This window comes from Bacillus rossius, chromosome 5 (genome assembly GCF_032445375.1).
Source record: "Bacillus rossius redtenbacheri isolate Brsri chromosome 5, Brsri_v3, whole genome shotgun sequence".
In the NCBI taxonomy this organism is placed as follows: Eukaryota; Metazoa; Arthropoda; class Insecta; order Phasmatodea; family Bacillidae; genus Bacillus; species Bacillus rossius.
In genome coordinates this window covers 56634657-56651776 of record NC_086333.1, presented here as the reverse complement: position 1 = coordinate 56651776, position 17120 = coordinate 56634657, and the positions used below count along the sequence as shown (strand labels likewise).

The 17120-nt window shown below is 36.9% G+C and overlaps 1 protein-coding gene across 1 annotated transcript in view; it reads right to left on the bottom strand.

Moving 5' to 3' along the window:
- Positions 1–17120, bottom strand: part of LOC134532380 (uncharacterized) — a 40894-nt gene that overhangs the window by 14656 nt on the left and 9118 nt on the right. The window contains exons 2-3 of the mRNA XM_063368817.1: positions 6046–6138; positions 823–970 (exon numbers count right to left, since the gene is read on the bottom strand). Of these exons, the coding sequence (XP_063224887.1) occupies positions 823–970; positions 6046–6138 (241 nt within the window). The remainder of the gene's footprint in view (positions 1–822; positions 971–6045; positions 6139–17120) is intronic.

Below are 17120 nucleotides of genomic sequence, written 5' to 3'. Positions count from 1 at the left end.
TGTTTTTGTGTTGCCGCGGTTGCTTTGTGGGTGACTACGAACGGTCCGTCGTCAAGCTGACTACGAATAACCTAAGACTGCCTTCTCAACTGGTTTAATTACCAGGCGGCGAACTTCAATGCAGATGTGTCAAAGAAACTGGCGCAGCTTTATGAATACTGCTTAGAACTGAATGTCGATTATTTGTAAAAATATAGTAGATATATTGTAAACTATAACTGCCAATAAAAACCTTTACTGACTAATTTATTTTTTAATGACCACTCGGGCCTTATTAAAATACAACTTTAAAAAACATTCCTTGCTACAATACATGATTTGTTGCGACAAAACATATTGAGTATAAATATGAGTAAATGCTAAGTTATGTTGCTGCAAACGAAATATATGGTTGAAATATATATTTGCAAATAAAGTAAAACAGTGCAATAACTTCCTTGCTTTTAAAAATGATACATATGCTATTGCAATAAGAAAAAAAAAAGTGCTGTACAAGAAAAATTCTTTGGACTATAATACTAATGTCCAAAATAATCAGTTTATAATAAAAAAAATATTGCCAATATTAGAATGATTTGATGTTACTATCGTTGAATTTATTTTGTATTAAGAAAGTTTGAAGAATGTGGTTTATTCCATGTGTAAAAATAAAAGTGAGCGGCAAAAAAATTAGGATAAACACTAGGTGATCGAAAATTTAAAAATATTCACGACTCTCGCCCCACACGAGAGAGTGACGTAAATTTAAAGACCGGCCCCCAGGCGGCGTGGGGAGCAGTGTGGGAGAGATTACTGTAGCGCCTGCAACGCCAGGCCACCCACTTGACGCTCGTGACGGTGTAGTTGCTGCCTCCCCGGGTGGTGATGTTGCCGAACACCGCCCGCACCCTGACGGCGCCGTTGCCGTTCTCCATGGACAGCCGCGGCATGAGCAGCGGGTCTATGGGCGGCACGCTGATCTCCGGGATGCCTGCCGACACACAGCCATAGACTAGCGGTGCTGCAGAACTGCATTATCATAGACTAGCGATTACATAGACATGCATGCAACCATAGAGTCACTATGGCCATGGGCGTCGCAAGGATATATATTTTTTTTGGGGGGGGGGACTTCAATTGATTTAGTGTTGAGGAATATCCATCCCCTGGAAAAAAAAAGCGGTGGGGTCCGGGGGTCCTCCCCCGGAAAAATGTTGGGTTTGAAGGTACAAAAAGGTGGTTTTTAGGCATTTTTCTTTCATAAATATTCTAATTATAGTTGGTTGCAATATATAATTTATTTTTTATAAAAAATATTTTCAGAGAACATATTTGTAAAAACACAGTTAACATATCTGTATTCGGTATCGGACCTGATTTTGATTTTACACAAAGATCGAATTAAAAAGTGCTCACATTGCCACGATTGGACTAAATGCACAATGCGCAACAAATGGGTTATATCACAGAAATCATATTTTTAATATAACTATGAAACTAAATATATTATTGGAGGGGACGAAATTGAAGACTTTTATTATTGGAGGGGACGTGTCCCCCCCGTCCCCCCCCGGTTGCGACGCCCATGCTATGGCATAGACATACCACCACACATGCAGACCAACACAGTACTATATACTAGTTATGATATAGACACATATGGTACCCTGAAGTGATAATGACGTAGACAGACAACCAAACTATGATGTTACAAATCGACACACTGCCACAGTAATAGTTATGATGTAAACTAACAAAAATACATGCAATCATGGAGTAATAATAATCCCCGAATGGACGACTTTAAATTAATAATACATATGTGTATTCAACATCAGAAAAGAAACCATAATACAGGCTGATATACAACTAGACTAGTAGCATAATGTTAGTGACATACACAGATAAATAGCGTATAATAATATAGGCGGATATAAAGCCGTTTAATGATGATGATACGTACCAATAGGCAACCACTGTCCAATAATATGTTAATAAAAGTTGAATATTAAAAATAATGTATACTAATAGCCAGAAATAGACAAGTGACGAAACAAATCTACAGTACAGACCAATATAGATTATTAATGATACAGACAGAAAAATATTTCCAGTAATGATATATAAATGCAACTGTGAACTAATGTAAGAAAGTCATAAAGTCAACCATAAAATAATAATTATTTGGGATGACAGACAACCATAGAGCACTGAAGATAAAACCGATAGCCAAACAATATACTCATAATGATACAGACATTACTATTATAATCGTATGAATGAAAAAAAGAGAACAGTTATTCTTTATCTGAGGACGTTTAGAAAGAAGGTGATTATATTATACAGGAAGATGTCTAACTCAATTTAAGGGATACTCTTGATCAAAAGCTAAGAGGATAGCTAGAAAAATAAAATAAATGGAAATGAAAGTCACAAAGGGCACGTTCGTAGTTATAAGCACAGGCAGAGTAAATAAAAATAAATATAGTTTAAAAAACTAAAGAAACATGCTTTTAAAGATTATCAAACTAAAAAGTAAAAAATAATTTTAAAATTTAATTTATGACAATAGTATATAAGCAATACTAGTATAAATGAGAAAAAAGCTTGAGGCGCTTTGTGCCATATTTTTTGTATATTAAGCGCCCCATGCTTTTTTCACATTTATACTAGTATTGCTTATATACTATTGTCATAAATTAAATTTTAATATTATTTTTTACTTTTTAGTTTGATAATCTTTAAAAGCATGTTTCTTTAGTTTTTTAAACTATATTTATTTTTAACTTTTTAGTTTGATATTCTTTAAAAGCATGTTTTTTTTAGTTTTTTAAACTATATTTATGTATAATTATCATAGGGAAATGAGGTACCGACACTACCTATTACCATCTGAGATAACTATTTGGAGTTGCAACGTCACAAAGAAATGGTAAAGTCTCTCCGAATCATTTACAGTTAGATGTATGAATATAATCTTAGAATTTACCGAAAAAAAAAAATTTCGGCGTGGCCGGGAGTAGAATTCGTGATCGCTGAATCCGAAAGCTGACGTCACAGAAGTCGCGCGCCTTAGACCGCTCGGCTAACGAACGTAATGAAATTTGTGGGATATTTTACAGTGATGAGCCACTCACTCTTAGTCGAAAGAGTTACAGACGGACAGACAAACATACAGGTGAAGCTAATATAAAGCATGTAATAATGAGGTCATGCGTGTTGCCATGCAGTGTCGCCATTGAGGATCCGTGGCGTGTCGTCACGCGAGCGAAGAAAGGAGAACTGAGTGTCGCGAGTTCAAGTGTACCCACGCAAGAGTCGTGAGTTTCGCAACGAGAGTTTTGGAGAGAGACAGATAGCGAAGGAGGAGGAACGGTGGGAAGATAAGAGTTCGACGGATGCCGCAGTCAGGAACCATGTATGGTGATGTCTCAGGAATATCATGGCTGTGAAAACTTACAAGCTTATAACGGGAGTTAGCTAATAACATTCAATGTAGGCCTATTTAAAGATTATTACTTTGTGGGGAAAAAATACCTTTATTAAGTAATAAACATCTAGACAATGATCAAAAGTTTTTGATGAGTTCATTATTCGCCTGGATTTATTACAATTTGTCTGACCGTTTTATACAATGAAAGAGGTTATTTTTTATTAATGTTGCAGGAATACGATTCGTCATTATTTTAATGAATTGTAAAAAACTTCGTTGTATAGTAGTAGTTGAATTGTTGTTTTATATTTGCTAATAAAGTAAGTATCTTGAAGTATTTTCCCTTGCGATAGCTAAAAATTTTAAGGTTTTATGTAGATTATTTTTTTGAAAATGGTTATACTTTATATTTTATTATGTGAATATATTTACTATTGACACTATTTGTAGTACAAAGTGTAGTTATTTATGTAAGTTTTATTTCAATTAATATTATCTTTAAGTTTTTTATTAATTTCAATGTTAAAGTTATTGCTCTATCGTTAAAATATAAGAGACGTTTAATGTCTTAACTTTACCACAATTAAAAAACAAAATAAATTAGAATAAAAATATATCTAACAATAATTATAAAATGAAATTAACAGAATTAAAATGATGTCAACATTATGCGGGAATTTCTTTACCTTTCATTTACTTAACACAGCATGGGCAGATAGCAGTTCATATAATGCATACATTATATTCGTCACTTTTTTGTTAGGAGTATCGGAATTAAAATCCCTTTGGTCTGTGATAATGCCTTCATACATCGAGAATGTTCGTGAACATTCGGCACTTACCGCGTCTTATAAAGTACAATGTAATATTTTTTTTGGAACTCTACAAAACCGAACCGCTATAAATCAGTGTTATTTTTGAAAGTATAGGCCTTTTTAACGTAAAACTTAAAGTTAAAATGGTGTATGTATGTACAGCAGTATTTTCATTAGAGCAGGAAATTATGCGGGCTATCAAAATATATTTAGCATTGAAAGCGATGAGGGGGAAAAGTTTTGGGTCTTAAAGTTTATTTTTATTAATACACCAGTGCTATGTAAAAAAGTTTTGTATGAAGCAGTAAGCATTTTCAGGGTGTTTATAACATATGAGAGAAAATTAAAATGCCTGTGGCTTCATAATGCAAGTCAATGTGTTATACATAAGTTGACTGTTAGTTGCAAATAAAGTTTTAAACGTCTATAGTCTGTGTTACTTAACTTGTCTGAAAATGGACAGTTCTAAAAAGTATCAACAGTAGCCTATGTATCCACTGTCGTTCTGTTAACAGCATTTGTGAACAACTTCACGAGAGCTTCAGTGCTCGCAAACAAATGAAAATTGATTATTTGTAAAATGGGTAACACTGGTACTACTTTTGAGGACTGTATACATTTTTATACCGATACAACAAATAAAATGGTGGACGCAGGGAGGTAGGGATATGGATCGTGTATCACCAATGTACATCCTGAATGTATAACAATTATCCGAGATCTCGGTGAAGGCAGTATGTTATTTTGGGTGATGCAAGGGGATATGTTTCAACACTTTGAGCTACAAGCATGTTCCGAATATAAATGTAAATTAGAATTTTTTTTTGTTAGTGGAACAAAGATATTCATGTAAAATTACAGATACTTGTATTTTATACATTTACACGATAAAAAATATTATTCACATTGATACTGAATTCGGATTATTAACCGGGCATTTATGCTTTGTGTTGTTCCAGCACCTCCAATATTAAATAATCATTTTTAAACTGTTCCCTGAAAAAAAGCTTTCCAGTATTAACTGCGCACACAAACGAACATAGTAAAACAAAATGAATGATACAACAATTAAAATACAAAATCATGGAAACATGGGCCAATTTTCGTAAGAAATCCTGAGTAATATCTCGAAAAAAGTATTTCACATGTGTTGCACAATGTAACAACTTATTTCTTGTAGTATTGCAGTATATTTGTTGGCAAACTGGTTTCCAAAAATATTGTTTTTTTTTTGTAAAAGTACAGTAAAGATTTTTTTATGTGTAGCTAACTGTTTTGACCCCACGTTGACGTAATTATTTTTTTACGAAACCCTTCCCTTAATAAATTCATGTGTCCGCGACTGACGATGCAGACTGTGAGAGGTAGGGACAGGAAAAATTCGCGTGTTCAATGACCTGTAGGATGAACTCCATAGTCCTACGCACACTCGGACAAATGTCACCCACTCATTGGCTGCTGTCTTGTGAGACGTCCCAACGTTGCAGCCTGTGATTCGATAAAGCTTTGGTTGCGGGTGGTTCTCGTTGGCCCAGAGTCATCCAGGTGTGAGTTGTGAGCCAATAGCAGAGGCAACACTGAGGTGTAACTATTTGTATTTTAGCCTATCGCCAGATGAATTCGCGTTTTTTTTCCCGGTCTCTAGTGAGAGGGGATCCCGCTTGGTGAGTGCTTGTCCCCCAGTATACGGGGCGCCGACGAAGGGAGAGATCCTGGGGAGTGCGTCGCGCCTTGTTGCGCAGTGTCCCCCGGAGAGATAGGCCCTCGCGTGAGGCGGCGGGGGGCGTAACTGCAGGGAGAGAGAGCGCCGTGGCTCACCGACGCGCAGGTACGGCCTCAGGTGGTTGAAGGCCCTCTTCACGCACGAGTTGATGTCCGGGTCCCGCCGCTTGCACGGCAGGATGTACTCGGCTGCAAGGACAAAAAACAAGCACACTCCTCGTCACATCATTCAAACAATCCCACACTCCATCATCACTACTACGTCTCACACGACATGTTGATAGGTACTGGAAAAATTCGCGATTTCAATGACCACTAGGATATACTCCACGATTCTCTATGTACTCGGGCAACTATCACCTGGTCATTGGCTACCGACTCGGGACACCTGTTTACTGCGATTCCTATGATTCGATACTTCTTTTGTTGAGTGTTTGCCATTGGCTCAGAGTCCTTCAGGTAAACTGCGGTCCAATCACTGACGCAGCATTAAGCTAAACGAGTTTGGATTACAGCCTGTCTCGAAAGGAATACGCGAATTTTTCCGGTCTCTAAATATTGATTTTCTTTTAAAATTATTTTTAATTTTCTCTTAAGGACTATTTATAAAATTTTCACTCGATACATCATGCGACACATAGTATAAATTGTGAAAAAAAGGGGGGGTTATATTCAACCCTTACAAACAACCATCCCCCCAGGTATACGTTCCTATTTTCAACATGAGTGTAAAAAGACGCACTAGTCTTCATAATGATTATCACATGCACGACTTTTTACAACCACGATATTACACTAAGTGAATATCCGCTGAAAGTATTTGTGACAGAACAAACAAGCGCTAAGGAAGTATCGAATTGTAATTTCAGAAAAAAAAATTCTTAAATAAAAACTTGGAGAGCCTGCGAAGTTATTATGGCCGGACACTCTGTGACATAAGACACGATAAACAACGAAGGTCGCGGCGATTACCGCAGAAAGAAGCTGCGTCATTACGAACACAACACTTTGCGTTAGACGTCGACGTTGTGTAAGTATGAACACAGAGTTTGGATGGTATTTATCGCACGGGTGCTACGTTACGTACCACGCGTGTATCAGTTGGTGATGTGAAGCGAATAAAAAATAAAATGTCAGTACTCGCCAGAGTTGTGTAACATGTAACCTCGGAAACAAGCAAATTAAAGCTTCCTATTTTAAAAATGCATTTAAAATTCGAAACTCGGATACGCAATTTAACGTAGAATTCCTTAAAATAATGCTGAACCTGATAAATTTACAAAAAAAATACTGTTTTCAACACATTCCTTGATGGGAATCACACGTAGTTTCCGCACCCACCGCTAGAATTCTCTGACGGAGCAGCTATGTCTACTATTAAGTCATTTGAATAGCAGAACGAAATTTTAAACAATACATGAAACTTTTATTTCAAAGAGTAATGAGGTACAATGGTAATTAAGATTTTAATTTCCTTCCAGATAACTATTTTATTAGTCTATGATATGTAGCAGAGAATTTTATACAAATTCAGTTAAGTAATTAAATCAACAGCTTTGCACTTTCTTAAATTAAGTATAGAACATATTATCTATTTGGCAAACAGTTGCATTTTAAAGAATTTAGCAAGATTTTTCTTTAGAGCTTTCATTTAGAAGGTTTATGACTACCAACAGAGCTAGTTGTATAGATAAGCCTCAAGCGTAAGTTTTATTGAGAAATGGCTAGAATAATTTATATGTTGACTAGAGAGAAGGAGTATACAGATAATACAGTCAAATGGTAGTTTCACGTTGCAAAAAATATAGTAGTCAGTTTCATTATCATTACCTATGTTTGGGGTGCTGAACCCGCATCTGGAGTTATCCAACAAAAATTGCTAGTCCATTTTGAAAAATCCGCGAAACACAGCGAAATTTCCGCACGTTTTTGGGGTTTATGCTTATAATTTCAATAGTATATGTGGTAGCAAAAACCTTACTCGTAACGATTTTACAGTATACTATATTTTCCATAATTTGAGCTTAACCCGAGCTCAGTAATTCCTATAGTTTCTAAAACACAGCAGTTCAAATATTGGTAATTTTTAAAAAAAGGAACATTTTAAGTTTTGGGTCAAAATTCGAGTCAAATTTTGGGAAACAAACTATTCCTACGAGGAAAATTGTTAGGTGTGAAGTTGTAGAAAATCTATTTAACTTTAATTTAACCACATAACGACAAATGTATACCAAACGGTTGACTCAGTTAACAATAAACAAAAAAAAAGAAGAAAAAATTACACGTGGCTCATGTATACTGCGTTGTTTTTTTACTAGATCCATGTAGCAGGAACGTGGTCTTCGCCTGACTATTTCATCATTAAGAGACGACATTCCTAGTTATGGGTTTATTTCTGTTGGTGAGGCGCAATGAGAAGTACGAGGCTCGCTGGTGCTTACTTCGCGATATTGGCTCGGAACTGGCGCGCAGTGGTCTCGTCGTGGTAACTATGACATTAGATGGTGAGGTAATGGAGATAACGTTTTAATTGCAAATCCCTTGAGCGCTTTCAAGAATCTATACTGGGTGCTTCATGCCTAGAAATATTCTGAAACTTACGTTTTAGCCATTATCACTCTTATAGAATTAAATTTCAAAACCAAATCCAGAAATAGGTTTTCTGCGTATTCTTAAATTCTTTCCGTAAACAGACACCACTCTGAAGTCTCTAGCAGTTTTCAAGTGAAACCTCATTGGACGCGATGAGAGAAAAAATTTCAAGGCTAAATTTTAATGCAAAAATTTCGTGAAACATTATTGTGAAAAGGACAGAGAATAGGTACGTGGCCCAAGAGATATAAAAGAGAGCACTATGCTAAATACGTTTCTGGGCTCGTTTTCGTTCTCATCTTTGTGCGATGATTCGTCCCCAGCTCAAAAATAACAGAACGGAGAGGGAGAGAGAGAGAGAGAGATGGACGAAAGACTAAGACAGAGAGTTTGCGCATGCGCTTGTTTCAGAAAATAGATACAGGTATTCAATAAAGTCAGCTGTGAATTCCTTGAATTTTATATTTGCTACCAGCATGCTCGCGTTCCGCCTTGTTCCATCAGCGGCGTAGAGAGCCATGTTGAGACAGTCCCTGCATTTCCCGCATATATAGCGCTACCTGATTTGGATTTCGTATTGCGTTCAGAGATTTTGAGTGTTCCAAGTAGCAGAATTGTTTAAAAAAAAAACAGACGCACAGTTTTTTAATGGTATTTCAAAGGTGATACATATTTATTGTTAATCATTATTAAAACCTTGCCTTATTTCTATCTCTCTCTCTCTCTCTCTCTCTGCCATTTTACCCCTTATGATATACTTACGAGTCGAGGTTTGAATTTCCAAAGAAGTTTCACTTCTATCACGCATTCGAAGAAATACTACCTACTGCAGCCGGTACCATGGTGCGACTTCAGGAAAATCTTTATATAGTTTTTATTTTCATGGTCCATAGACCCCAAAATCATCGTTAACTAAAAAGTATATATATATATCACAATTTTGTAGATATAACAGCCGCAATTTTTCACAAATCATTTACAAACAGGTAGATGAAATCTAATAGTGGAAAATCTCGGTCGAGTTCGTTAATGGGCAATATACTTACTCCCATAATATGAAAAAATGACCACATTCGTTTTAACGTATTATAACTCGTAGGAATAATACCAAAAACTTTTGTCTAAAAACATTTTTGATATGACCACCATAGCTGCAAGGGGTTAAAAAACAAGTGTTAAAGGATAAAAAATATCATATCTCCATTCGTAGGCACAACAACGAATTCGTACAAATTTTTATAAATCTTTAATATTCACCCAAAACTTTTGAACGAAACAATTTTTTTAGATGAACCATTTTGGCAAGGGATTAAAAAATAGAGGGGTAAAATTTTACAAAATCATAACTCCTTTAGTAGGAACACCATCAATACCGTTCAAATTGTTTGTATATCATATAAGTATCTAAAACTTTAGTCCGAAACATTTTGGATAATACAAACCTTACTGCAAGGGGTTGAAATACCTGGGGTGGAAATAAGAAAATAAATAATAATTCCCTGCCATTTACTCTACCGAATTAATGTTTTTTCTTTAACTTTTTAAATATTGCAAAACTTTTTGTATAAAGTAAATTTTATGTAACAAATCATTACTGAATGGTGTGAAAAAAAGCAGGGGTAGAAAGACAAAAAAGTCATTACTTTTTTAATATATATACTATCAAAAATATATAATTAGTTGTAAAATTCTTATAATTAATCTAAAACCTTTGGCTGAAACCTTTTTTATGAAACAAACTATAACCGTAAAAACAGGGGTTGAAATTTAAAAAAAATTAACTCTTTTGTTTTATTTGAATTTATTTTTAACAATCTTATATTATCTTAAACCTTTGATAAAAAAATTTATACGACCAAATATTAGTGCAAGGATTGAAAAATAGTCTTTGAAGGTCAACAATAATTGCAAACTACCTTAGTAGGCATAATATGAAATTCGTTAAGACATTAAATGCTGGATACATTGAGTTAAAGATACTCTCAATATTTTCACTGCATGGAATATGAGAAAATGTATAACTTTTTTTTAAATATTAGCGAAAATAAAGAATATAATGTACATTGATTTCTAAAATGTTCCAAGTGTTTATATAATTTTCCAAAACATTTACAAAAGCTATAGGCACTTACAAATGTACCTACGTCTGTAGTCTGTGCCAAGATGTTTATTTTTTTAAATAGTATGATATTTTAAAAAACTATACACACCTTTATGTTCCCGGGTAGGCGGGGCCCCTTGACACATGGCACTTAGGCGCCGTCTGGTCGGGGTTTATGTGTGTTAGTGAGGCGGGATGATAAGCGCGACTTTCGCTGGTATTTCTAGCGCGGTGTCGCCTCTAAGCGCAAGGCTCTGAACTGGCGCGCAGTCTTCTCGTCATCCATAGGACAACTGTGGAATTTGAGCGGTGACCGTATCATTATATGGCGGATAAATGAAGATAAAGGTGTAATACAAGTCCCTTAAGTGCTTTCATGAAACTTTACCGGTTGTTTTACGCCTACAATTTACTCCGAAAACACGCATTTTAGCCATTTTCTCTATTCTAAATACACAGTTTAAAAACTTAATCCGGAATCAAAAGTACTTTTCGGCCTTCAGAAAATTCTTAAATGTTTTTCGTAAACCGATCTCCCTCGGATATCTTAGTAGTTCTGAAATCGCTTTGTTTTTCATGAAGCTCTGCGCAACGTGTGTGTGCCCGGGTAGGCAGGGGCCTTAACATCGAGTACTTGCATGGTGCTTGAATATTAGTTCCTGCGGACGGTCGAGCAACGAGGTTTGCTTGACTCGCCGTAAGTTCCCCATGGGGCGGACAGAGGGAGGGTCAAAGAAGGCTGCCCTGTAAACTTTTATTTTAAAATAAAAATAATTATCCATGTAAAATTACACATATTTGAAAATTTGAATATTTGCATGAAAACAAATGTATCACTAAAAATAGAGTGATATTTGTTTAAGGTTTTTACCCGGGCAATTATGCTTTGTGTTGTCCCAGTACCTCCAACAGTTCAAGTTATTTGTAAACCGTTCTCTTTATAGCTTTCCAGTATTAACTGCACACATTAATAAGCACGATAAAAAAAGTCAAATCATTGAATATTCTATTATCTTTAACACGAATTAAAAAAAATGCTCAAATGAAACAAAACATAAAATTTAAACGCCAATTTTTGTAAGAAATACTCAGTTTTATCTCGATAAAAGTATTTCATAAATGCAAATATAACTATACCCATGTGTTGCACAAAGTTACGGTGTCTTTATTGTGGTATTAAAAAATATTTTTTTTGGCAACTGGTTTCCAAATGATTTTTGACGTGGCAACGTCTAATAATTCGATGAACGCCGGCTGCTCGCACAAAAAAGGATGACTCATTGTTCCGTTACGCACATTGTCCCGTTACGCTCATTGTACGCTTGCGCCGCATCTATCTCTCTTCCACTCGATTGGAACAACCATCGATTTGATTTTTTCGAGGCACATTAAACTTGAAACACTCCCATTCGTTTCCTACTTTTCCTATCATCGTCCTATCCTTAACAGAATTACACAGATTGGAAGAAGTTAAGTTAGCAAACATGTATAAAAGTTATAGTTAAAATAATCTGTTCGTCAAAGCAATAAACATATTTGAATTAATGAGTGCAAATATAAAAGTAAATTTATCAATTAAATTGTAGATTTCATTTCACTCCTTCTTTGTATCCATACAAAATAGTGATAATTCAATAAAATGGATTCAATTTTATTCATAAAAGTATGCAATCATTTCATCAATGTTTTGTTATGACGTTGTAACGTTAAACTATCGTCCGTAAACCGACTTTACAGACAACCAATTTTTTTGTGTGTGGTCACGCCGCGAGTGCCGATGGACGGCCGTGTCGATGACCGACTCTGCTTCTCGAGGGGCGGGTGGAGAAAGCTTCCCTCGCCCCAGGCAGCTGTTCCCGGCGATGCGAGAGCGATCTTGCCCGTCCGCCGACCGACAGGGTCGCAGGAGCAGTTACTTTTCTGAACGTGTGTTTCTTATGGCGTCCAGACATTCAGGGATGTATTTTGCCAGCGAGGCGTTATTATCAAGTGCGACTCTCGCTGGTGCTTCCAGCGTGGTATCGCCTCAAAACGTAACTGGCTTGCGTGCATAAGCCCAAGGTCGTAACCAGTATTTGGTAAAGGAGTTAAGTAGCCTTTATAATGGAATTTCAAAATTAAAACTGTTCTCACTAAAATCTCAAGTAAAAGTAGAATTTTAGTAGGCTACTCCCACGTTTAGTAATAATTTTTCTTGAGATACGAAAAACTAAACATATTATTTTTTGTTGATTTTTTAATTGTCTTATTACTTCGTTCTTAAGTCAATTGTTTGCTTTCGTTAAGAAAAGTCATAAATACAATTATGTTAATGTTAGTAATTACATGAAACACACATGTAAAGTTTTTTTGGAAGGCATACTTACACATGTGCAAACTAGCATGAAATATGGACTGTACTTGGAAATATAATTCATGCCGTTTCTCTGTATGAGGGCTGTAATACTCGTGTGGAGGAAATACACTAATTTTGTCCACTAAGGATTACAATAATATTTCCAAAATGATATCTTTGTAACCTTATGTAGCTAAATTGCTGCTTTATTCTAATTATGTTTTTACATGTTTTATTTTTATTCTTTTAAATTCCTGAAGGGAGGGGTTTGAACCCAGGATCTTCCCCCTGCGTCCTGTGACCCTGATTAGGCATAACATTACATGGCGGATAAATGAAGATAAAGATGTATTGAAAGTATTTTGCGTGCATTCAATCATTTATATCGGATGTTTTATGCCTAAAATATATTCTGGAAACATGCATTTTTAGCTATTTTCACTTTTATAAAAATACACTAAAAAAATTAAAAAAAGGAGAACATAACTTCTCACCCGTCATCATCGTGTTAGTAAAAGCTTTTCGTAACCAGACCCAAATAAGATATCTGGGTTAGTTTTTTAATCTTGTGCTTTCTTCTGAAGCTTTGTGCACCATACTACATGTTCCCTGGTAGGCGTGACCCTTAATAAGCGTCTAGTTCTTTACAGTGGAGACAGTTTAAAGTAGGCGTCTTACCGTATCTACAATACTATCAAATATTGCTTACAACATAAATAAGAAAAAAATATGATCTTAAATTATATTAATATGTTACTAATTGCAAGAGAGTTCAAAATATCTCGCATGAATAACATAGACTACATGAAAATTGCTTAAAACATTTTAAAAAATGACCTAGAATGAAACCATGAAATTAGTGCAAATAGTTTTTTTTTAAAATCTTTTTGATATTGGTGATGTATATTTGTGATGGTTTCATGAGGGAGTTGAAGTTTGCTAAACATTTATAAGCTTTTGGTGTGTAATCGGTTTGCGTGTTCCGTTGGTGCGTATCGTGATAAAAAAAGACATTCGCTCTTAATTCCCGACAGGGAAGAGGTATAGAGAAAAACGGAGTTCACTATCGGACTTTTCAAAATACTGGCTGGATGTAAATAAGTGACTAAGTCCAATATCGAGGTCGAGTGTTCAGGATGTCTGAATGACGGGAAAAACGTCTCAGGTTCATTTCTCGGCTCCACTTTAGGCAGGACCTGGATGCGGACGGAAATCGCGAATCAATTTAAATTGAATAAAGATTTAGTTAAAACGAAAGAACCATAATATTAAAAAACCTTGGTTTGAGTTTACAACTCTGTAATCGTAAGCAATATCATTTAAACAAGGATAACTTATTATCTAGCTACACCTTTCCTAGACCCAGTCGCTACATTCCGATTGGTTCAGCCAAGAGAGAAACAAGTATATTTCGCAATTCAGAGCCAGTAATGAAACAAGTGCCACTAATAAACATAAGAGAGTATTGAACTGAAATTCATTATAAACTAATAGGTTATCTACCTAAATGTTTAAGAATATACTGTAACGTTAGAGATTACAGGGCCATGGCTAGTATTATATTTTATTGTATTGGAGATAAAAGGGATTATTATACCTACAATTATTGCTACTTCTACTTCAGCATAATGTAAAGTTGAACTGGTGACTTTTGTATTTAAAGTTTTTTGGTAATAAATTTAATGTTGGACTGTAGGTCACATTGTTACTCAGTTAGGGCAGCGGAACATCCGTTATTATAGCAGGGCTCCGAATCATCTGTGTACCAACTCATTATTCATTAGCAGATGCCTGAATAATTTGTGTTAATAATACGTGACAGTCTATAATGCAAATGTTTGCATGCTATACTGGCGCTGGCCTCTGGATTGTGGGTTATTTGACGCGCTACAAAGGACTAATAACCAATTTAGAACACATGTAATCTCTGGCCAAATCATGTGCGACCTGGGGAGCAGTTTATGATCAGATGACATCGATTTATTTATGTACGAATTTGTGGAGTCCAGCCCGCGCCATAAAACAACGCGAACTCCGCTTGTATCTAGTCTTGAAGACAGGACTCGTCACACGAGCGCATCACTCGGGACTGCAGATCTCGATGGACCGTTAGGATGAACTCTGAAGTCCGGCGTGCACACTGTTAGTAATAACAGTATATTTACGGATTTTACAACAAAGATTCTCCTCGAATAAACGAATAGTTCTTCATAACTTCAGATAACTGGATGTTCTCAGAACTACGCCGTACTTCAACTTCAGAATATATATTTTTTGTTTAGACAGGGTAAACGCACACGTGGAAGAAATGAGCGTCTTTTCGCATGAATTTTTTTGCTAATATTCTCAGGTGTTCATGTTTAAAGAAGGTGAACTTAGTACCCGTGACTTTACGAAGATAACGATAAATTTATGAAGATCCCCGGATAATTTGCATCCACTGTGTTTCGTACATTCAAGGTGACAGTTTTTAACAGTGTACTCGGGTCGATTTCTCATGCCCGTTGGCTGTTAGGTTCCTGAGTGAGTCGAGTAGATATGCTTGGTGATTCGGCACTTCGTATGGTGAAAGGGCTAGCAACCGGCGCGCCGTGGTCATTACGTGAACTGTTGGTGAATGGCAGATGCAGCAAACAGGTTGAGTGTAAGAGTTGGAAATTTATACCGTCGGGCAACGAACCCGAGAATTTTTTTTTTCTTCAGCTATCTAAAGCGATCTTGGTTAGAACCCTGTTAATTCCAAACCGACCTTCTTTCAAGCGCTTAGACTTGAGGAATGTGTGTTGATGGCCAGGAGATAAGCAAAGGTTTGGTAGTAATTAGAGCCACGGAAATTTCGCGGATTCATTTAGTCGCAAGCTAGAATGCAAACCTCCACACTGTCGCACTGTGTTCATGATTGGACCGCAGTTATTTGGACACGCCCCTATACGACCGTGAGCCAACGATGTCCAGCTAGGAGAGAAGTAAGCGAATCAGGTAGTGCCAAATAATGTTCTCGCTAAGAAATCAACCAATGGGAAAGTAAACATGGGTCAAGCACACCTACATATAACTTTGAATTCTATCCAGAGGCCAGAGGAATCCGCGACATTTCCGGGACTCTAGTAGTAACTAAGCGTGGGATATATCCCCCCCCCCCCCGAGAAACCTAGAAGTATATCATTGCCACCAACAAATAGAAAGAATTTGAAAGCAAACGGCGGGCACACGGTACTAAACGCTCCCACCCTGAGTTGAAAGTCTACTTACGATCCTAATGAAGACTAACAAGAACAAATTTTCTCTCGTGCTCATTATGATCATTAGTTTTTACGTTCCAACGAGACAAGTTATGCAACTCGGAACTGGAAGGAAACGGGGCCGAAAGGATTTACGAGGTCCGTGGGAGGCGCGCCAGCGGGGTGGAAGCAGGAAGCGCTCCAAGTGTTAGAGGGTGGTGGGGGGGGGGGAGGGTGAAAGCACGGGCGTTGCGTAATCCCAGGCGGGGCGCCAGTTGGCCAGTTACCTCACGACAAGTCGTGACGGCCCACTGACCTTCAGAGCGCGTCCCCCCCTCCCCGCTACGCCGCGTCCCTGCGCCGTCGCACTGCAGAGCGCCGCGCCAATTTGCACACGTCTTTGAACACGCATTTTTATGCAATTTAACATTCACTTCGTTTGATTTATTTCTTTTTGGAATAAATAATTATTTAGGCCCGTTTAGGGAGAAATTTAATGCATAGGGACATGTATTTTTCGCGGAAAGATTTCTAGACGAGCTTTGTGTTAAAACACTGTGGCATCGGCTGTGCTCCGTGACTGGTTGAGTTTATTTCCGCTGCATGTTCACTGTCGGCCCACAAATCACAGTCGTTCATTTTGCGGAAGCCAACACGTTCTGACTGGCCCGGCCAAACGACGCAATGGATTCTCTCGCAGACGGCAGCCAATCGCAAGGAAAAAATCGCTAACGCGGACATAACTTCTTGCAGTCTAATAAGCGAACAGATTTATTCGCGGAAAATACCTGCCCCTAGTAATGCAAAAATAAATGTAATGAAATGCGCTCGCATCACACAATGCAAATTTGACAGCTCGAAAGTCCAATGCGCATGTATGCAGAAACTACTATATAGTCACGAGCCGAAGTCGTGTGGAAAC